General features: G+C 47.5%; 1 protein-coding gene across 11 annotated transcripts in view; it reads right to left on the bottom strand.

Moving 5' to 3' along the window:
- The window catches only part of CELF2 (CUGBP Elav-like family member 2), a 304,739-nt gene that overhangs the window by 25,626 nt on the left and 256,076 nt on the right, over nucleotides 1-23,037 (bottom strand). For all 11 annotated transcript variants that reach the window (XM_027121595.1, XM_027121594.1, XM_027121598.1 and 8 more), the window contains one exon: nucleotides 20,990-21,124. In XM_027121595.1, coding sequence (XP_026977396.1) covers nucleotides 20,990-21,124 — 135 coding nt within the window. The remainder of the gene's footprint in view (nucleotides 1-20,989; nucleotides 21,125-23,037) is intronic.

Here is a 23,037-nt window from a genome sequence, read left to right as displayed (position 1 = left end):
TCCCCTGGCCCTGTTTTGCAGAAACTCTACTGCAGGTCAAGAAGTGTTGAGTCCTTTCCTCGAACCAGCCTGTACTCAAGAGGGTGGAAGCTCAACCCCAGGCACAGCACTCGGAGAATACTGGGCCCAATTACCCTCATCCCATCTTGCTTCTGGGCGGAGGTTCTACGCCCAGAGAAGCCAGCTGAGACGAGCAGGTGCTACTCCCCTGCTGCATCACCCCTCTTGTAGGCCAGGGGTTGCTTGAAGCAAAGCAGGTTGCTGTCCCTGCCCTCAGCTCCAGGGCAGTGGCAAAGAGGGTCTGCCCACAGAGACAGAGAGAGAGAGGTCACAAGAACAGAGAGCTCCATAACTTTCCCTAAGAGGAATGAATTTATTTGGAACACAGTGCGGGGAAGTTCAAGCCTAAGGCACCATGGAAAACAATAGGTATTTTGGTGGTGGGCCATTAAGAGGAACAGAATGGTAGGCCATCCACAAGTTTAACAGAGAAAACCAGAGAAACAGAGAGATAGGAAGAGTGTTCCCGGGGTCACAGCAAGCTTCAAGGAATGGCCTTGAAGACTTTCCCTATGGAGGGGCCTGACTTTAACAGAATCAGACTGTGGTGGCCGTTCATGCCCAGGGTCAAAAATAACAGATTAAACAACTAGAAATTAATGGAGGCTGGGTGGGATAGCAATAGAAACAGACCAGCCAGAAACTGAACAGGCAATCCGCAGAAAGGCATTCAAAGAGAGCTATTTGGAAGAATTATGCTATTTAAAAAAGGAAATATAAGAATGTCACTCTCAGCCCGAGGCTGTGTTCTCTAAGGAGTGCCATCAGAAGCATACTGCAGGGGAATAAACTCCACTTGCTAAGTCACTAAGCAGATGAGCAAACAAGAGGCAGCTGGGTTTGGTGGCGGAGAGTAGGGAGGATCAGTGTCCAGAATAAAATGTCTAGTTGTTCACAAATTATGAGATGTGCAAAGAAATGAGAAAGTGTGATCCACACAGGGAAGAAAGCAGGCAACAGAGACAGTTTGAGACGGCCCAGACACTGTTCTCAGCAGACAAAGACATCAAAGCAGCCATTATAAATATGTTCAAAGAATGAAAGGAAACCAGATCTGTCTACACTGTCTACAGGAGACACGTTTTAGATTCAAAGCCACAAACAGGTTGAAAGTAAAAGGGTGGAAAAGTATATACCAGGCAAACAGCAAGCGTAGAGCTCGACTGGCTAGACTAGAATGAGACAGCAGAGACTTGACAATCATTTTAGAGAGAAAGAAAACTGGGTCAACTGCTTGCACTGCAAAGGACCTTAATACACCTTCATAAAAATCTGTGTCTTTGGTAGCTCATGAAAGAATTCCAGGGCCAGTGTGCGGTGACCGGCAGAAAACCCTTATTTTATTCAGGGCTCTGTTTTTCTTTACCTCCCTCAGACTCTTCATTCAGATCGAAGAAAAGGGAAAGGAATGGAAAGGACCAGGATGAGGAGATGACATATTCCTCCAACAGCACAGGAAATGAACGTGAAGCAACCTGGGAGGAGGCATGGAGGGGAGTAAACTGAGTACCTGGGTCAGGATGCTCTCTGGCACTCATCTGAGAAACACACACAAGCTACTGTTATCATCAGAAAGGCCCCCAGACCCGGGTGCCATTCGCAGCAATGATGGAGAAGGGTGGGTACCCGCGCCCTCAGGTCACTAATCTGGAGAAGGTCGCTTATCAGTAGGGACGCCACCACGTCCCTAGAAGCCTCACGTGACCTGTCACCATGCTGATGTGGGGTATTCCTCATAGCTGCTGGAGACCCGACACCTACGACGGGGCCTTATCGCCTCAGTCTCTGTAACGTGAACTTTTCAGGCTCGTTTACTGCACAGACCTCATGAGTCTCTAATCCTCTGCACCACCCCTTGGCGGGGGTCGCCCTGTATCTAAACGGAGGTGGCAGGAGAGGGATCACGAAGGTTAGCATGGGCATCCTGAGGAAGAACAGATAAAGTGTATTAGCTTGGCCCGGCAGGTGCTGAAAAATGAGGCTACGGCTGTAAGCAACACACTGGCACAATTTCATTGTTCTCTTTTCAAAACAGAAAACTGGAGGCAAAGTGGGCCTACAGTTAAGACTGAGTGCTTTGCAGCACTGTTCACAACAACCAAGACATGAAAGCAACCTAAATGTCCATCAACAGATGAACAGATAAAGAAGAGGCGGTATATAGATATAACGGAATATTACTCAGCCATAAAAAAGAACAAAATGATGCCATTTGCAGCAACATGGGTGGACCTAGAGATTATCCTACTAAGTGAAGTAAGTTACACAGAGAAAGACAAATATCATATGATATCACTTATATGTGGAATCTAAAAAAATGATACAAATGAACTTATTTACAAAACAGAAACAGACTCACAGACATAGAAAACAAACTTATGGTTACCAAAGGGGATAGTGAGGCAGGGGAGATAAATTAGGAGTTTGGGATTAACATATACACACTACTATACATAAAATAGCTAATCGATAAGGACCTACTACATAGCACAGGCAACTTTACTCGATATTCTGTAGTAACCTATATGAGAAAAGAATCTGAAAAAGAATGGATACATGTATATGTATAACTGAATCACTTTGCTGTACACCTGAAACTAACAACACTGTAAATCAACTATACTCCCCCGCCCAAAAAAAAGAAACAATACGCAAGTGAGAGGTCTCTTTATATCTTGCTTTTCTATTTATTTAAAACCCAGGAAGAGTGGCTAGAGTGCACTGTAGTTTTCTGACCTCTTGTTGTGCTGTTCTTGGATGGTCCCAGTAGACTGATGGGGAGAGGGTGAAAAATAGGAGGGAGAGGAATCGAACATGAGATTAACTGAACTAAGTAACTTGCCTTAAAATGAGAAGACTCCACGTGCTCCAGTGCTTTGGACAATACAATGAAAATTCAGCCTGGTTTGAGTCTAAATTGGAAAAGATATCTCGACTGTGTATCTAGCTGCCTTTAAGAACCTTCTGAGTTCTAGCAAACAATCTGTTTAAAGCAAAAGGAAAACTCAAATTTGTCATACGGCCAATCTCAATCAAATGCCTCAAAACCAAATATTCAAGAGACACACGATAGAGAAAAGCCCCTAGACACAAAAGACAGAGACACATTAAATACCAGCAACACGCATATCTTCCTATTTCTGTGCTGGCAGACCGGCAGGACGCTGCCTTGGGTAACTGCATTCTGCCCACCCAAAATTCCCTTCCGTCTCCACGGAGAACTGTATCCTTCGCTTTCTCAGTTAAACTGTTTACAAGACGCCAAAGGAACACTGGTAAATAAATGTTGGCTCAGCTTTGCCCACAGCACCTCCTTCAGTCGGAGGCTGCCCCACGCAAAGGAGAAGCCGCACAACCAAGCCGAGAGGAAGGCGGGTGGGGAGCAGAGCCACCTCAGCTCCCGGGCAGCGAGGACAGACGCTGTCACACGTCATGTTTCACGCCTGCTGTACCACCAGCTCAAGACCACCGAGCAGCCCGAAGAGGTTCTGAGCAGCTAGCCAGCCAGGAAGTGCAATGGCCAAGCAACACACCAGAGCCACGTGTCTATGACCTCACATGGAAATGCAGTTCTGTGCCTTTGGATGAAAAAACTGCAGGAGGAGGGGCTTCCCTGGTGGCGCAGTGGTTAAGAATCCGCCTGCCAGTGCAGGGGACACGGGTTCGAGCCCTGGTCCAGGAAGATCCCACATGCCGCGGAGCAACTAAGCCCGCGAGCTACAACTACTGAAGCCCGTGCGCCTAGAGCCTGTGCTCTGCAGCAGGAGAAGCCCGCGCACCACAATGAAGAGTAGCCCCCGCTCGCCGCAACTAGAGAAAGCCCGTGCACAGCAACAAAGACCCAATGCAGTCATAAACAAACAAACTGCAGGATGGGGAGACTGGGGTGCTGGAGAGGGAGGGGGGCCGGGGCAGGGGGAGACTGGCAGTGAGGAAGTACATCTCTGCCTGTTACGGAATCACTTTGTTCATGTGACCAGGTCAGTTCATTGATGGAAAGACTCCAAGCTCAGGGATCCCCAAATACCCATCCTAATCTAAGTGATAAGATGGGTGCTTTCTTCTCAGAGCCAGGGGGTGCCTTGCTGAATGACGTGTCTAGAAGAGCTTCTTGACTCAGGTCAAAACTGCAGGTCACAGATGGAGGGCCCAGGTCATTTGGTCCCTTGCTATGCTGGGAGATAGAGGGGGCAGAGAGGGGGAGGGGGGAGGGAGAGGGAGAAGGGGAGAGAGAGAAGGCAGGAAGGAAGGAAGGAGAAGGAAGGAAGGGAAGGAGGAAGCAGTGCTAGAAGAGCCCCCAGAAGAACTTCTGTTCAGCACAGAGCTGAGAACTAGACTCACTCATACCCTCAGCCCAAGGATTTGTTTCTCTTACATCAATAAGTCCTTTACACATACTCTCTCATTTCCGGTTGGTCCGCCCAGGAAACGCACGCACTGGCTGGGGAAGAGGAGGAGGCAGCAGAGGGGTGTGCGTGGTGCACACGGTACGGAGGTACAGGACGGGACGCTCTCCAGCTGTGTGGCCAATCGGGGGGCCAAACAGCAAGACACACACAGCTGTGCGAGAAGGGCTGTTTGGAAAACTTTCTTAAACCAGTATAACAAGCAAGCCTAATCGTACCTGAATTTAAAAAAGATGTTCCATTTGTTTTCTTTTTACGTTTATTTGTGCCAGAGATAAAAGCTTATTCTCAGCTTTCCAGAGAGAAAGGACCTTTGCTTCACTTCCCAGGAAACAGTCCCCTGGTCTCTGCTTCTCGCAGCCCCCAGCGGCCTTGATTTCCCTTCTGGGGACAAGGGTGACTCATCTGCCCGCACAGACTCAGGAGGCCCTGATGTCCTCCGGGCCAGAGTCGGGGCCCCTGAATTGAAATACGAGACACCAACGGGTGCCTGAGAAAGGCCTTCCCGCTCTCTCTTCTCTTTTTGTTCTAACTTCTGCATGACTGGGTAGGTAAACTAAGTTTATTTAGGTCTCCAGGGCAGTGTTTAGAGCGGGAGGTAAGAATCACTACTCTTGTTCTCTAAGGTAGGCAGAATTTACTGTCGCCCTAAAGAGGTCCATGTCGTAATTTCAGGAACCTGTGAACATGTCAGGTTACATGACCCAGAGGAATTAAAAGTTGTGATTCGGCTGACCTTGAGATGGGGAGATGTTCCTGGATTATCTGCATGGGCCCCATGTAAACACAAGGGTTCTTATCGGGGGCTGGAAGGAGAATCAGAGAGACAGCAGCACAAAGACATAGCAGCTCTGAAGATGGAAGGGGCTGGGAGCCAAGGGGAGTCAGTGGCCTCTAGGAGGATTCTGTTCTCACAAGGAGGGATTACATTCTTTTCACATCAGTTTGCAATACCTGAAGATTCAACATCATCTCCCCTGGGGAGGCGACTGCACAGCTAATGACCGGTTCTCCAGCCTTTATCCTCAGGCTGGTCCTCAGGAGACTCCATCTGGGGGTACAGCTTTGAGAGGGTCCAGAAGAGGGTGAGCTGGCCTAAAAGCCAAGCTGAGAGACAGACCGGTGACAGAAAGGTAAAACTTAGCCTAGAGAGGAGAAGGCTAAGGGAAGAAACAGTGTGAGGTCTTGATACAGAGAGAGGCGTTGTAGCTCCAGAGACCAAGTGGGGGCCAGTCGGTGGCGGCCAAGAGGGGCAGAGTCAGGGTGGGCAAGAACTGGCCTGCACGGCGGGCCCAGCCTCCCCGTTTGTGGGAACAGGAAAGCAGAGGCTGCCGCACAGTCGCGTATCGGGGGTTTCGGCAGAGCCCGCGGCTAGGCTTGGGGGCCTCCGAGTCCAATAAACCAAGGTCTGCAAAGCTCTTACTCTTCCCCCAGGACTGAACACACACCGGCAGCATCTCCCGGCGGGGCAAACGAGGACTCCGAGAAGGCAGGACTCGACCCTCGGTGAAGGGGACCAGCCCCTTTTCCCACAGCATCACTGAAGGGCCTGAGACCCCAGGTCTGTTTGGAGGCTGCAGACCAAAGGGACCCACACAAACACAACCCCATCGAGCTGCAGACATCACAGGCTTCTACCTTCTCTTCTGAGCAGAGAGGCAGCAACTCAAATCCCAAATGGCCGGATCGTGGCGGAAACGATCACCAGGGGAAAGGCCAGCCTTGCATGGTGGATACTCCCTCTGACCTGCGGCCCAGGGCTGCTGGCTGTTCCGCGGGCCACTGCGCCAGAACCATCCTGTCTCTGGAGGCAGGGACCACGATGCCCTTAGACGGCGCAGGAAGCACACACACTGGATGGGAAGAAGGTATAGCCAAGGGTCTCCTGCATCGCGGTCACCTGGACGTTCCCTGAGACCTGCCGGTTGTGCGGCTCAGGACTGTGAATTAACACACCCTCTTGCTGCGTCTTCTGCTCATTAAAGATTGGGACCCACTGATCTCAGGGGTGTCTGCACGTAGCATCACCAGATTCCCTCCAGGCTGGGTGCAGAATTTAGTTTGGGGTGCGAGAAGGTGAGAGGCTAAGAGGAGGTGAGGTTGGGTTTGTGATAAGACAGGGGAACAGATGCTGGGAGGTAGGAACAGGGGTAAAAAACTGGAAGAGTAAAAAGTTCTGGTTCTATCTTGCATACAAAGAAGTCCCCCTGGTTACAGGGCAGGAGTTCACTGGTCTTATTTCCTAGAACCTACGAGAGGGACTGACACATCGTAGGCGCCACACAGGGACTTGCTGAGTGAAGGAAGGGGTGGAAAGTCCACCGCGGCCGCGGCAGGTGCACCGGACTCCGTGTCTGGCCGCTCCCAGGACGAGGCCCCGCACAGGCCTCCATGAGCTGGAGGGAGGGCATCCACCCGCCGATGCTGTGGCCGCCCAGAGGGCCCCCCACGGCCAGGTGAGCCCGGAGCGGGGTGAAGGGCTCTCATTAACTGTTTCTTTAACACTGGAGGAAGGGTGGGGATGCCATTACAAACAGAAGTGGCCAAGCCAGCTGCTGCCTCGTCACCGGCACAGGAGCAGAGATGCCCTTCGTTCCCCACAGAAGGAACCAGAGGCCCCTCTGAGGTCCGCGAGGCTCCACGCTGGCCTGGCCCCTGGAGAGGCAGAGACCTCATCCTCCCTCTCCTCGAACTGTGATCAGGGACATGGAGGAAATACCGGCTTCCTTCTCATTCTTTGCACGAGGTGGGATGGCCGGCAGTTTGCGGGGAGGCTGACTGCTGAATGTAGGGAACGTGGCTCTTCCCCCTTTGTTGTGTAGCCGCGTGCCTTGCGGGATCTTAGCTCCCCGACCAGGGATTGAACCCGCGCCCCCTGCAGGGAGGCGCGGAGTCCTAACTGCTGGACCGCCAGGGAAGTCCTGGCTCTTCCTCTTTTTGCAGATTCCAGATCCACCGAGAAAAGTAGAAAGGTGGTCGTTGGGGACGATCAACCTCTGACACGGACCACGCCTCTGTCATCCTCCCTACGCGAAGGTGGTCTTTCCCTCCGTTCTTTTATCGGTGCACTGGCAGGTCCTGTCTCGGATATGTCTGCCCCTGAAAGGACCACGCTTTCTAGGAACCCAGTGCCTCAATTTCCTCCTACTAACCCCCTCCCCACTTTTCCTGGACTGCAAGATTTTTAAAAAGCTACAACGAGACAACATTAATAGAGGACGCCAAGAATCTGCCTTTAATGCATCCACAAAATACTCTCCACAGATCAATGAGACGGTGTAAGCACAGTGGCTTTGTAGTTTAGGAAATAAATAAAATACCTGCAAACAGAGAAAACTGCCTGTCTCGACCACACACACTCAGGACGGCGGAGCCTGCGGTCACCGCCCTGCGTCACACAAGCTTGGATGCTTAGAAGGGGGCAGAGTCATGAAGCGGTGACACAGGCACACGTGGGGATTCGCCAAACAGTGTCTCCTCTTCTAAGGGCTCTAATTATCCCACAATAACCACACCTCTTATTTTAAATTTATTCCCTGAAAGGTTTTTTTGGGGGGGCGGAGAGGGGTGAGGAGAGGAGGGATGACAGGGCGGGAGGTGGCTGTTTGGGTTAGAAAATGGCGTTGAAAGCTTCCAAGGTGTTCTGATCTCACTACCTGATGATCTGTAACGGGCACGTCTGTGACCCCATAAACACCTGCGTCACTTTCTTCCTTCACTAACCTACTTCCAACTCACCAGGAGACCAGTCAACAATTTGGTGTGTGTGACGCTGGGCCAGACAAATCATTACTGGTTCTCTAGATGGGCCAGAGGAACACTCTGAGTCTGAAGGACCAGAGGAAGAAAGTCCCTTGTTGGGCTCTGAGTCCTTTTTGAGCATTATTCTATGACAGTAAATGTTTTTGGAGGTGAGAAAGTGGTATGGAAACGGATGTGGGCAGCATCAACCTCTTAACATCTACTGCAGTCTCACTGTTTTCTTCACTTTAATTGTCACTTAACAAGTGCTCGTTGGAGCCGTCACTGGGTGATGTTTCTAAGAAAGAATCTACTTCATTAGTTGTCAACAACCTAGGTACCTCCTCAACTTGCCTATGTTCAGTACCCTCCCCAGTCCCATGAAGAGGGACACAAGAATGAAGGTGTAATTTGGGGGCATGAGCTTGAAACAGTCGGTTTATATTGATATCAACTCAGCCTGTATGGATCAAACAGGAATGGAGCAAAGGAAAGGGAAACTTGGTTCTAATGATATTTCGCTTACGAATTACCAGAATAAAAGTACACGCCTCCCCATAGCTGGGCCCTGGTATTTGCTTTTTTTTAAAAATAGATGGTCATGGACACAAATTGAAAAATCGTGGTGATTTCCTTGTAAGGATGAAGAAACTAAGAAATACAATTCCAGGTCCTCAGGAGCTCCTGCTTTTGAATATTTCCTGGGGTGGCAGAAGTGGTGGCCCGCTCAGCTGCGGCTAACAGCCTGTGGCCCCTTGGGTGCATCATTTAACCCTGCAGCCTTCTGTTTCCTCATCTGGATCATGAGTGAGGCACCTGGATAGATGATCTTGAAGATTCCTTGTGATTACGAAATGGGATGATTTGACCAAGCTCTGGACTCTGGAGAGAAAAAGTGAGGACCACGGATTTCTGTGGAAAGCAAGCACCATGTCACTGGGAGGTTAATGAAGACCTGCTGGATCCTGGTCTGTCCCAGAGAGGGGGCAGATCTTCCTTTCGGTAACAGGACCCCAAGGTTGGCAAGAGGTCACCTGACAGAGTTCAAGGTCTGCGATGCTAATGAGCTGCACTTCAGCTACTTGGGTGGTTTCCTTTGCAAATGACCGACCGCAGAGGAGCACACACTAAGTATACTGCCTGAAATAAAAACAAACCACTCTCCGAGGGCTTCACTCTCAATGGGGACAGCTACAAGGAAACGGGTCCGACCATGGTTATCGTGCTTTATTTAACCCAATAGAGCATTTTGTCTTCGATAAGCAGGTGTGTTGGTTCTATAACATCAAGTCAAATTTGAAGTTCACTGCCATCTTCTTTAGCTAAGCCCCAAAGCAGAAAGAAGTAAGGAAAGGGTCTACTCCCTGCATTTATATTCTAATATTTTTAGGAAGGGCGGGGAGATATTTGTTTTCTGAAGGCAAAGGTTCAGAGAAAAAATATCACTGGATCTTATTCCAGTTTAAACCTAGTTTCTTATTGTCCAGAGGAGCAGAATTTAGTGTCACTCCCAAATAATCTTTCCCAGATGATACTTTAATGTCTTAAAAAAAAAAAAAAAAAAAAAGCAATAGGGCTTCCCTGGTGGCGCAGTGGTTAAGAATCCGCCTGCCAATGCAGGGGACACGGGTTCAAGCCCTGGTCCTGGGAAGATCCCACATGCCACGGAGCAACTAAGCCCGTGAGGCACAACTACTGAGCCTGCGCTCTAGGGCCCGCGTGCCACAACTACTGAGCCCGTGTGCCACAACTACTGAAGCCCTCACGCCTAGAGCCTGTGCTCTGCAACAAGAGAAGCCACCGCAATGAGAAGCCTGCGCACTGCAACAAAGAGTAGCCCCTGCGTGCTGCAACTAGAGAAAAGCCCGCATACAGCAACGAAGACCCAACACAGCCAAAAATAAAATAAATAAATTTATATATATAAAAGCAATAGCATGCATTATATATACATATTCCCTCAATAGTTCAACAAAGGTAAAAGTGGACAATTCCATTTCACAATGGAGAAAACTAAACAAAGAAAGATGAAATGACTTGCTCTAGATCACAGTCCTTCAGCTCTTGGTCAAGATGTCCACACACTTTAGAAAGAAAATGAAACTGTACTTCCTCTATCACATCCTTTAGATTAACTGGTTTTTAAACCTCTGCCCAGGGCATAAACTTCTTTCGGTTTCCAGCCCTAGACACTTAAATTCTTGCCTTATGCGTGATGTGAATACCTTTCTGTCTCAAATCCTGTACAGCCTCCCCAATCCTGACCTCCTCCTGTTCACGTCTCAGCAGCAAAGGCATTCCCTCTTTTAAGGCTACACCATCCACTTACTGAACAATTTTACGGCTTTGTGCCTTGTCCCGTACATTAGTGCATAACCTAATCCTGGGACAGCTGGGAAGGCAGGCATGGGGGCTGCTGCCCTGGGGCTGGGGACACGCAGGACAGATCCTCACACATGCTACTCCAGGCGCCATATAAGAGGCTTAGAAGAGGGTTTGATTCCATCTGTCCAACCTCCATCCCCTTCAGTCCATCAGTTTTCACCTCGCTGGCCTCTTCCTTTCCTGCCCTTTTCCGCCTCCTCCTGAATCTAGAAGTATGTTTACATTTCTCCATCTTAAAGTTTTTCCTCCTATTGACCCTGCTAGACTTTGTAAAAGAAACCACTACATTTTATGAAAGTGTCATATGTCAATACATAATTCCCGCCTCCAGGCTCACATCCGCCCTCCTCTCATGGCCTCCGGAACCGTGACATCCCCGCCACCGCTGCAGTGATTGGTCACTTGGGGGTGAACCGCCTGCCCAGTGGCGAAACTCAAATGCCTCTTCTCTGCACTCACCTTCATCTCCTTCCTGCTTGGTTCCCCGGATACCAGGCTTCCCCGGAGCTCCCTTCCCCCCACCTGGCTCCTCCCGACTGTCCCCAAACACGGTCCTCAGCCAAGGCTTCACCCCCCAGGCCCCTGCTCTGCTCTGCTGTGTCTGGTGATTCTAGCTCAGTGATCCCACCTGGCTGACAGCTAGCTGCCCACCTCCCCACCTCTGCAGCTGACCCAGGGCAAGGTCGAGGATCAGGGAACCCATCTGCTTTGGGGATGTATTTAAATGAAAGGCCAGTTCGCATGTGCCTCAGCTCAACGTGTGTAAAACCAAACCACCTTCCACTATAAACTTCTCCTGCTCCCGGTTGCCCTCTCTCTACTAATGAAAGCGCTGTCCTACTGGTCCCCAGGCTCAATACCCTTCCATCTTCAACTCCTTCCCTTTGTCTCGCTCACATCCAATTGGTACCCAAGTGCCACCACTGACACTCTTGCGCTCGAAGTCCTTACATGGCTCTTCACTGCCTGCAAGAGGAAGTTCTAGCTCCTCAGCCACGGCTTTCAGCGCCCTCCCTCCCTGGTTCCTATTTCCCATCCATCTTCTGCTGGTGAAAAGTGAGATGCATTTCCATTTGCTGACTGAATGCTTTTTCTGTGTTTTCTCACGCTTGACACATCTGATAAATCTCCCATTTCTACCTCCCAAAATCCTATCCGTCTTATAATTTTGGCTCCAGCGCCAACTCTCCTGTTAAAAGTTACCCTCATTTCCTCAAGACAGAATCTCTGCTGTCACTGACACCTTGTGCCTCATCTGATTCCTGCTCTTCAACCAGAAGAGTCCAGGTTGGGGCATTTTGCTTATTTTTTTTTTTTTTTTGCATGTGACCACTGCATCCAGTTTAAGGGATTAAGCCACATACCAATGAAGCATTTATATTTTGCTGCTTTTAAGTCTTAAAGCGTGGACCTTAGATTATAAGCCTCTGGGAAGTTGTGACTAGAGTCAAGTTTTGTTGCTTTTTCTATCTAATATAAAACACAGTTAAGCACTCCATACATGCTTTTACTAGTGCCGGCAATGATAACATGGTTATATCAGACAGCAACATAGATAATTTGGGAGGCGGGGGAATCTCACTGAGTGGCTGCGTTGTAGAGAAGACACGCCTCTGAGCTCACACACACTTCACAAGGGGCCATGACGTGGACCTGCACACGATGCAGGAGACTGTGCAGGGCAATGTTTACACTGAATCACGGACACAGCACAGCCTCCAGAGCCACTGAAGCAAACACGTGGAGAACGAGAGCCCCTATCTAAAAATACTGAAAAAGTGCACCCCGAACAAAGCAGGACCAAAGTCCTGAGTGACTGACAGTCCTACGAATGAAGGATGGGATGTGTCCACCCCCGGGGCCAAGCTTGCAGAAATCCAAGCTCTGCGGCAAAGGGGAGGACCATACGTTATCGTCACCCACTTGGCGGGGCAGCTTTAGTTAAGCTTTAAATTAGCTCAGGACTATTAAGAGACTGCGCCAGGGCAGGGGCATCTCATCGACTGCACAGGGCAGCCCGGCCACCATGCGAAGCTGTTCTGATGGCAGGCGCTGAGATGACTCTGGCAGCTCAGGAAACGAATGAATGAGACAATGAGCTGCGGTTCTGCTATCTGGACCAAGAGACTTCTCATTTCCTTGACGGTAAGGGAAATTTAAAGGTAATTCCACATCAAAATGCCCAGCACATGCAGGGGCCGTCAAAACTCCAGCTGGGAGGTTTTGCATGCTTTTTCTTTTTTAAACCCTAGAAGCAGAATGATCAATGCCAAATAAAGAGGCATTTACTGGAAAGATGGACCACTCCCAGTGATTGTTTGCTTTTTTTTGTTTTTTTTTTTTTTTTCAGTGATTATGTTTTAAATGCCTAAGGACTTTTTAAATATTTGCTTTTCATGAAATGCCTCTGTTGAGAAGCCAGGGAGCAGAAGTGCCAAGGACACATTCCTCTTTTTTCTGGTTTTGCCACTGACCAAATCTAATCTAATGGTGAATACTATTCTCAGAGCTCTTTGTTGCATTAAGTGTATAGAAAAATGGTACAGGTTACAGAAGAGGGAGAAAGTAGAGAAAGATCTCTCCTTTCCCCACCTTGGTCTAATTCACAAAATTTTAGCATAAGGTATACAAAAAAGTTGGTCATGAAAAGTTTTTTTTTTAAAGGGTGTAGAAGCTATAGTTTGTGGGAATTTAGTCAATATGTCTTTTAAAAAGCTAATGCTAAAATATAAACGACATGAGGGTAGGGGTTTGGTCAGCTTTGTCCACTGGTGTTTCAAATGCCTGCAATCGTCCCAGGTACATAGTAGATGCTCAATACGTATTTCTTGACTGAATGAAAAGAATATATCAGGAAATTATAGTCACTCTAGTGACATTTTATTTATGGAACATTTTACATGATGTTCAATCCCATTAGCAATGCTGAAAATAAAGCGAGCCCCATAATGTCGAGAACAAGGTAACATGTGGAAACCTTCTAGAAAAAAAAGAGTACAAAAGGGTGAAACCTACAAAAAACAAGCAAAACCTGGAATGTCCATTCTCTTTCTGTAGCAATGAGGATGTAAGGCTGTTTGACGGATTCAACCCCACAAGTAAAGAGCTGATTTTAAAAACCAACTTGCTTCTGCTTGATGACGACACTTGAACGTGTAGCGAACGAAGGGGGAAACTCGACTGCCTGAGATTCACTTGCTTGGTAATAAGCAATGAGGAAAGACAGGCCTAAGGGGAAATGTGGGCAGGTAAGAGACCCAGGTAATTTCCGAATGAAGAATGGGTCCCTGAATTAATAACACGCTGAAGAGCAGCATAGGAAAAAAATACCCGCAAAGTTAAATGGGACCCTGCTTCATGGACCCTGTGGAGGCCAACCTGAGGGCGGTTGGCGAAGCACACGGAATTAAGAGCGCGTTTGAGGTTGGTCTTTCAAAAGCCCACATCAGAGGAGATGGTTCTTTTCAAGTGAAATCCCTTTATCTGACCTGAGACTCTTACTTATTCTATATCACGACATCAGAATGTTTTGAAAGCCAATCTTCGTAAAATTATTGGAATAAAACCCCTGCTTTCTATGACCTTGTTCTAATGTGCACTGGTATTGATTCATTCTTCAGAAACCTGTCAGACCTGAACATCCACCTGGAAGGGGCGCGGACCCTGCCACACGTCACCACAACAGACTCAGGGTCCTTAGGGACGCGTGCGCTGAGCTAGACGGAACATGCGGCTTTCAAACCTTTCTCTTTGAGCATTTCTACTTGCTGTTCAGCTGAAGTAACACTTGAAGTATGCGTGACACTGTGCATGACACACTGTTCCAAATGCAAGAGGGGTTACGAGTAAAGAAACTGTTCCTACTTTACAGGACTTACTATCTAGAAGGTAGAGAGACAAGCGCCCCAACAACCAGCCTGCGAAGGAAATAAGTGTTTTAGAAGAAGGAACGTACTTTGACGGTACAGGAGGGCAGACTTGAGGCATTGATGGACCATTGCCTCCCGGCTCAACAGTTCCTCTTTCCCTCCAATCCGCCCTCAGGGAGCTTCTAATACAGCTCCTTACCAAGGAGCCTGCGTGTGACCCAGGTTTAGAATGAGGTACGTATTTATATTAGAAATACATTGTGGAAGCAATTAATTCTTTCCGGAAGGCTTCATGGTGGAGATGACATTTGCACTGATTCTTAAGAGATAAGTATGAGACTACTAAAACCAATTTTTATTAATTACTAGAAACCTTTTTTTTTTTTTTTTACTGCTGCTTAATCTATGGAAAGCAGTATAAACTATACTTTTTATAATGTGCGTTAAAAACACCGATTTTAGACCTACTCATGAATCTTCCCAACCATTGACACTGTAATAAAGGAGTGATGTAGGAGGTTTTCACAGGAGGAAATTGGAGAGAAGATATTCAAGGCAGAGCAGCCAGTAGGTTTAACAAAGGCAAGAAGGCCGACAGTGTGTTTCGGGGAGGAAGAATCCCGATGTTGCTGGAGGGTAGGCTGCTGGGGGCTGGGGGGCCGCGGCAGTTCTGGGGAGAAAGGATGGAGGCAGGTCAGGGAGCTCCCTGAAGGCCATGCTAAGGAGTTTGTCCTGCTCTAGCTGAGACCACAGTGAACCGTGTGAAAGTGTCTGAACCGAGCTGTTGGCTTTGTTAACAGTGTGCAAGATGGAGCTGGTGGCGGCACTAATGGGACAAAAGGAGCTTCACCCGGGGGGGTGTCAATGGGAGAGGAAAAAAGATGTTTCAGAGAGAGAACCGACTGGACACGGTGACTGATGGGATGACAGTGAACCAGAGGCTGGCTGCAAAGGTCACTTCACCGGCTTGAGCCTGGGTCAGTGAGAGGCGGAGGGTGTCTCAACGGGGATGAGAGGCGGTGGGAACAACAGGCTTCTGGAAGAAGGTTGGCTTCAGACTCCCCCAGGTCGTGGCATCACTCGGCAGCCTGGGGAGATGGCCTCCCCCAGCGCCCTCTGTCTGTGCCTCTCTCCTGGCCCCATCAGACTCCACCGTGATACTACTGCCCCCGCATGTGACGGCTTGGACAGGGCAGTGCAGGCCCAACTCATTTTCATGGACTTGCCCTGCCTAGCAGAAGGCTCCAGAACGTGGGCTAGGTCTGCCTGTGAATCCATCTCTTCCCACGATGCGAGTTCTAGGGTGACACACGTGCAGAGACACTTAGTGGGGGGACAAAAGCCTCTCGTAACACTGAAGGGCTCTGGGATGACTCGGAGGATAACTTCCGGGTCCCCAAAGCTCAGCCAGCCTGGTGATAGCGGTGGGTGACACTGCAGGGGCCCACTTTCTGGCCCTCCTTATGTGAGGAGCCCGGGAAAGGTCTGAACCCCACGGAAACACCCCCGGTCTCTGTTCCCCTCAAAGAGTCCACAGGAAGCTTCACAGCCTGCAAGGAGGCGGGCCGTGTCTTGAAGATGGGAAAAAATACTGCCTAGACTTCAGAGGGAAAACTATGTGAAAAGCCAATGGTAGGAATGGAAAAATGCTCCCTAGCATTTTAAAATGCCTTCCACTGTCGACAGAAATTATCTATTATCCTGAAGTGTTCACTTGACTGAGTGCACTTACAGAAGCATTTGGAGAATTTTAAAACATCCTTTTATAAAAAAAAAAAAAAAAAAAAGAAAATAGAAGAAGGTCAGTGGAATAATGTGGTACATGAATGCAACATTATGTTTCAGACAGGAAATGCCAGAGAAATGTTCGCGTGTGGTATGTTCGCGTGTGGTAATGATAACCCTCTTGCGCAAGTTCTCAAAATTACCAGGCAAAGGCAACAAATCTACCAGCTGGGTAGAAGACAGATATTATCTTTCTTTAAGACCTAGCCACATGCCTTACAGACAATTTGCCTCTTTATACCAATATCGAGACTCACGCCTCAAAAACAGGTTGAAAATCGGGTAAGAAGAAATGACCCAAGAATTAATTAACTAAATAGGAGACTGAAGTAAACAAAGGAAAAATTATCATATCAAAATGAAAGACAAGAAACACGATTAAATTAGGCTTCAAAAGACCTCAGAGAAACTCATTAAAGGCATAATATGCCTTTACCTGGTTTTTTTTTTCATGATTTAATTTCTAACTTTATTCCCTACCATCTGATAATTGGAAGAAACACTTATTCTAATCATGGGCAACTGAGAAGATTTTTCTTTTTTTATGTTTTAATTTTAACTCTGCTTTCTTTGAGAAATGTTCTCAAAGGTTGAATCATTTCATCACCAAAATAACCGAGATGATTTTAATGTTTATTTCAAGGCCAGGAGACAAAGAAACCTATTTATTGCTGAAGGGGATTTTTTTTTTTAATTAATGCTTAATTTTTTATGTCTTAAAGCACAGACCGTTTAAAATCATTTATAATGATGCTGTAGGGAGCTTGTTCCTGGGTATGCAAAACAGAAATGATAAATTTACAATTATTAAAAAAATTAATAGTTTTGAGGACTGAGTTGTCCCTTTACTTTCTAGATGGATTTGTCTGAAGCATAAGAGACATCTATCTTTAAAAACAGGGTAAAAACAAGGCCTGTGCAGGAGGGTGGGCTGAAGCTTTGATTCACATTACAGTTTGAATGGACTGGTTCACGGTTCAACTGGAAGCCCTGTTTTTCATTATTTAGAAAATAAAAAATCATATTGGCCTTGGGACCAGCTTTCTTTCCCTTTTATTTCCTGGGAAATTGCTCTGATGAAGTGGAGAGTCATGAATTCTTACTAACCACCTTTCCTGTGACTTTGAAAGAGTCCCTGGTGGAAATTACACAAATAATTTACTTGCACTTAAACGCCAGATTTTTTTTAGTTACACTTAAGAAAAATAATTGAAACGTAGATTTAAATCGTTTCTGCTGCTACACTTCAGCATTCTAATCAAATACTCTCAGCTCTTATGCAAAGCATTCCTCAACAGAGAAGAGAAAAACCACTCTCCCTGACACCTCCGTTGGCAGAATTTCCAGAAGGGCTGGACACCATGTTAAGGGCAGAGGGAAGGACGCTTGGCCGAGGTGGGAAGAAAGAAAATGCATCTCAGGACACATTTTCCCTTTCATTCAGGTCTCAGGAAGCAGCTGAAAATGGTCAGACATGTTTCAAGTTCCTTAAATATTCTGGCTCTCTTCTTAGGCTTCTGAGTGCCCTGCACTTTAAGAAGGTCACTACATATTTGTGCTCCTGACCATACTGGATGGAAGGGATCCATGTACATGGACCTTCTGTCTCACCCCTCACCCTTCACCTCTCACCTCTCCCTCCGCCCCCGCTCAGCACCACGCCTTCCACGTGAGGCTGTGATCGTGCCAGGCCTCCTCCTGCCTCACAGCCCGTGCTTGCTCTGTCCTCTGCCTGGACACCCTTTCTCTGGATTATCTACGTGCTTCCTTCACTTGCCTCAGGTTTCTGCTCAAACGCCACCTTTCCAGAGGGGGCAAGGCTTCTTCAACCCTTTGCACTCCCTCCATCTTATTCTGCCCGGTCTCTCTGCTCACAGCGCTTGCCTGGCACACACGACTGTGCATTGTCCGAGTCCCCCTAACAGACGGGGAGACTCCCGGGGGTGGGGAGTGTCCCAGGCCAGCACCTAAGGCTATCCAGACGCTCAAAGCACTAACTGTCAATTATAATATCAACACTGATCAGCTGGCAGACACTTTTGCACTTGGCTCTTAAACCCACGAGCCTTCTTAAAGGAGAACAAGACGTTCGGGTTATCAATTCTGATTCTCCGGAATGTCCTGGGCACATATATATGCCCAGATATCACAAAGGAAGAATATATTTTCGTAAAGTTGAATGAACCTTGCCAAGCAAACAACAGGCCACATATCCTTAACCCAAATGTCAATCACGAGAATGGTCACTTCTGGAACAGCAGAATAATTTCAGTGTTAACTACAATAGTAAACTCTTTAAGGGCTGATGGGCCAAACGGTGGACTCTGGCTCCTCGCCATATAAGGGAAAGTCTTCACAGAAAAAAGAGTCTTCTTTTTTCTCCACCTTGTTACCAACCATGTGGTGAGTTTCTGCTGATTACTCTAAATGCAAGGGAGTCAAGGCTGAAAGCCAAGGTTGGAAACATTACAATCATTGACTTTTGCCAAAATAAAGTCAATATTGCTTTCTCTTTTAAAAAAAAAAAACAAAGCCAATCTTCTTCCTTTTCATATGAACAATTAAGAAAGCATTCAGATTTTGAGGGATGTTTAGTTGTTTCACTCCAAACAAAATATAGTTAAAAATACCAGCTGCTGACTGAAGATCCATGTATAAATGTATAAAATGCATGTACAATGCTCTGTGCTGTTTTTAAATTTTTATTGGAGTAGAGTTGATTTACAATATTGTGTTAGTTTCAGGTGTACGGAGTCTGTGCTGGTTTAATGTCATCTTTTCACAGTCCTCACAGGGAGAGGATAATTCTCATTTAAAAAACTTTTCAAGCTGATTTCTAAAACAGATACATTAGCGAGATCAAATATTTAATTTGTTTTTAAGAAAAAAAATCACTATTATTTTCATAAGCGGGAATATACCATGTCAAAAATGTGTATGTCTTAAAAAGGATTTAAATAACCAGTTTATGTTTTGCATTAGAGTTATAACTTAATCTTGAAAAAAACGACAAAGCTGATGTCTCAGGAATATTATCTGTTGCATGAAATGAGGCCCACATGTGGTCACGGTACGTTTTTGAAGACATTTCAAGAATGAAGGCAACGTCCCATGTGCTGCTGCTTTGAGATGAGGTGGAGGATACAACTTCCAGCCTCTCCTAAACATCTCTTAGGTTCCTCCCTCAAAACTGTACTCAGAAGGAAATGTGTTAGAAACACAATGTTTTGTAAACACATCAAGGGCTATGGCAGCTTCACTGCTCCCTGAACTTGGAAGCCTTAACAAAGCTGGTCCGCCAGGTGCTGTAGCTTTCCTTCTCCATTTTTCGGAAAGAAATCTCCACACTATGACATAAGAGCGTGTTGGACAGTTAGCTCATCTTTTGGGAGCAGCCGATAGAGGGCCCTGGGGATTCCAGTTAGGAGGGGGCTTGTACGTTGTTCAGGCCAGCTCCTCCACGTACCAGAGGAGAAGGTGAGATCTCCACCAAGGCCCAGAAAACACAGAGAGGAAGGCAAGCCAGCAAAACGCTTCTCAAAAAACAAATCCCGGTGTCTAAGCAACCACATTAGGTCTGGCTCCTATGAAAAAGAAAACGGCATCTGCCTTTGAATAAGGCAACAGAATTTCTAAGGTGGGGGGGGGGGAGGAAAAAAACACTTTAAATGACACGGCCCAGAATGGGACCACAAAGGAACAACAAAGATGGTCCCCTCTAGGCCACGGTGTTGAAAATCAAATGTAAAGGATGGAGCTGGTGTGAAATATCATGACGAAGATGACTCGGGATTTTGAGATTTAACAGAGAATTCTTAAATTGCTAAACCAAAACCAAAAACACAACAACAAAAAAAAACGGGAGAAAAGAGCATTCCTGAGAGACTTCCTCATCTTGGGGAAACCTCATGAGGACTGAAGCGACAGCACATTTTTCAAACAAAATGAACGTGCGAGAATCAATACCAGGGTAGACTCCCTCGCAAAACCTTTTTTCTCATTTTATCCTTGGAGGATAAAAACACACAAGCTCAAACTTTGTTTCTTTAAAAGATACACGCACCCCTATGTTCACAGCAGCACTCTTTACAATAGCCAAGACATGGAAACAACCTAAATGTCCATCAACAGAGGAACGGATAAAGAAGAGGTGGTGAACACTACTCAGCCATAAAAAAGAACGAAATAATGCCATTTGCAGCAACCTGGATGGACCTAGACATTATCTATCACACTAAGTGAAGTAAGTCAGAAGGAGACAAATATGCATGATATCACCTATATGTAGAATCTAAAATATGACACAAATGAACCTATCTGTGAAACAGACTCACAGATATAGAGAACAGACTTGTGGGTGCCAATGGGGGAGCTGGGGAGGAATGGACTGGGAGTTTGGGATTAGCAAATGCAAACTATTATATACAGAATGGATAAGCAACAAGGTCCTCCTACTGGACAGCACAGGCAACTACATTCAATAGCCTGGGATAAACCATAATGGAAAAGAATATAAAAAAGAATGTATATATGTGTATAACTGAGTCACTTTGCTGTACAGCAGACATTAACACTGTAAATTAACTATACTTCAACAACAAAAAAATAAATTAAGAACAGGCAAACAAAAAAGGAAATTAAAGAGGTAATTAAGTCTGGTGTCCGGCTCGGTCTGAACGCGTCCACCCTGCACTTGGCACTGACCCCTGTGTCCTGTCTCCCAGAGGCAGGATGACCCCTTACCGGGACTGGTGAGGGCTCCTAGGGCGCTGCTCGTGGTGGAGAGAGGATTTGCGTTGGTGGTAGTGGCTGAGGTCTGGGCTGCGGCTGCAGCCGCCGCCAGCGTTGCCAGGTTCTGTAACTGTAAAGCATTCATGCCTGCGGGGTGGGGGAAGAGAGAGGCAACGTCAGCAATAGGCCCACTTCACCCGTTTCCAAAAAGAGAGGGCTGGGGACATGGGCAGAGAGCTCCGGGATGGCACACTCGCCCCAGCTGCCCTGGGGACTCGTGTATCACCACGCAGCCTGTGCCAACCCAGCACCCTCTTCCTAACGCCTCCTCCCAGGCTGCGCAGGTCATCCTACAAGATAAGCAACAGGTTTCTGCGTGGACCATGGACAGCAGGGCCTTCCACCTCGTGGCTGTCAAGAAACTGTGAGATCCGGGCTTGGACAGCTGGAGTTTCAGGGGAAACTCTCCATCCCTAAACTCGACAGGTACACGTATGAGGTATTACAGAAGAAATGATGTTTTATTGCTCTGAAGCTGCACTGATTCAGTTTCCTGGCTCTATTAGCTGTGTGACTCTGCACAAATTTCTTAACCTCTCTGTTTCCTGAGTCAGTGTTAACAGTTTCTGTACCTTCCCTCACATGGTGGTTGTGCAGATTAAATAACTCGATGAATGAAAATTACCCAGCATAATAACTGGCATGATGTAAGCCCCCAATAAATGTTAGCAACTATTGTTGCTGTTACTATTATCATCGACCCTGAACTTCTCTCTCCAGGTTTATTTTGAATGTGAACTTGAAATCGCGTCCATGGCAGGAACTCAAATAATATTTGCTGAATCAAAGAATGAAAAAAGGTGGCAGGGCCGTGATATCTTTATTTGTAAAATGTTTGTGTCTGCATCTTAAACGTATTTGTATCTGAAAGAGGAACTACTTTTTAGCTAGAATGAATCGAGGGCTAACGAAAATTAAGAAGTGAATGGCAGAGAGAAAGGAAACTCAGCTGAGAGGTCTGGGGCTGATCCGTCACGGGGGTGCTGGCAGGCCCTGGGGGGCTCGGGCCTGGAGCCTGGGCCGTGTACACTTTTAGTATCTTTTCTCCCCCTCCTTCTGTTTCTCAATACACAGGTTCTCTGCACAAGGTCTTCTTCCGTGATTCCCTTTACCCCCACGTACATTCAAGAAGCAGGAAACAATGGTCCTCTCCTCATACAGAGGAATTTTACACAGAAAGACACGGGAGTGAAGTCATCGGCTTAATTTTACCTTCTTCTTATGTCTCAAATCCGGGTACTCAACGCACGGCTGCTGAGCAAATATAACCTCTATAACCGGAGACAGTGGTCTGACAACAGTGCTGGGTGGGGACGGGGCGGGGTGGATGGAGGGGTAAGAGAATGTTCTAGCAACACAGCTGCGAAGCCCCCGGCCACCATGTGGAGCCCTGTCTCAGCTTGGCTCAGAGCCCGGCTGCCAGGCTCACTTACCCTGCTCCTCCGTCCTGGCTGCTTCAGTCAGGACTTATTTCTACTCAGAAAAGAGTTCCCCAAGTCCATGCTGCAAAACGGGTCCTCATTTTGCTCAAAATGATACTCTGCCTTCTTGCAGGAGGTACCCAGTCCTGTGGCTTACGGTAAAAGCCAGCACCTGTTTCTCAAACCCACGTAGTTCCTGGGGATGCTTGAGAAGCAGGACAAAGCACTGGGGGCATCCTGTGAACGTGACCCCGCTCCATCGAGCAGGGGACGCTGGGAACAAAGCTCTCTCCTCCCCTCAGGTCAGGGGTCAGACACGGTGGTTCTGATGAGACCTTGGGAGTGGAAAAAGCCCAGGGCCTATTTTTCAGGTCTGCTTGAGGAAAACGGAGCTGGGGGAACAGGGCTTGAGTGCAGACCCCATTGGACACTCCCCCTCCCGCCCCTACCCAGGGGGCAGCCCCTGAAAGCAGCTGAACACACTCATGCTGGCATGACCAGGGGCCGTGCTTGGGGTGATGCTGCTGGGCGTGTGTGTGTGTGTGTGTGTGTGTGTGTGTGTGTGTGTGTGTGTGTGTG

This window comes from Aethalodelphis obliquidens, unplaced genomic scaffold (genome assembly GCF_003676395.1).
Source record: "Aethalodelphis obliquidens isolate GAN/ISIS:26980383/991018 unplaced genomic scaffold, ASM367639v1 scaffold23, whole genome shotgun sequence".
Lineage (NCBI taxonomy): Eukaryota > Metazoa > Chordata > Mammalia > Artiodactyla > Delphinidae > Aethalodelphis > Aethalodelphis obliquidens.
The sequence above is the reverse complement of the archived record's forward strand: the minus strand, read 5'-3'. Positions and strand labels throughout refer to the sequence as shown.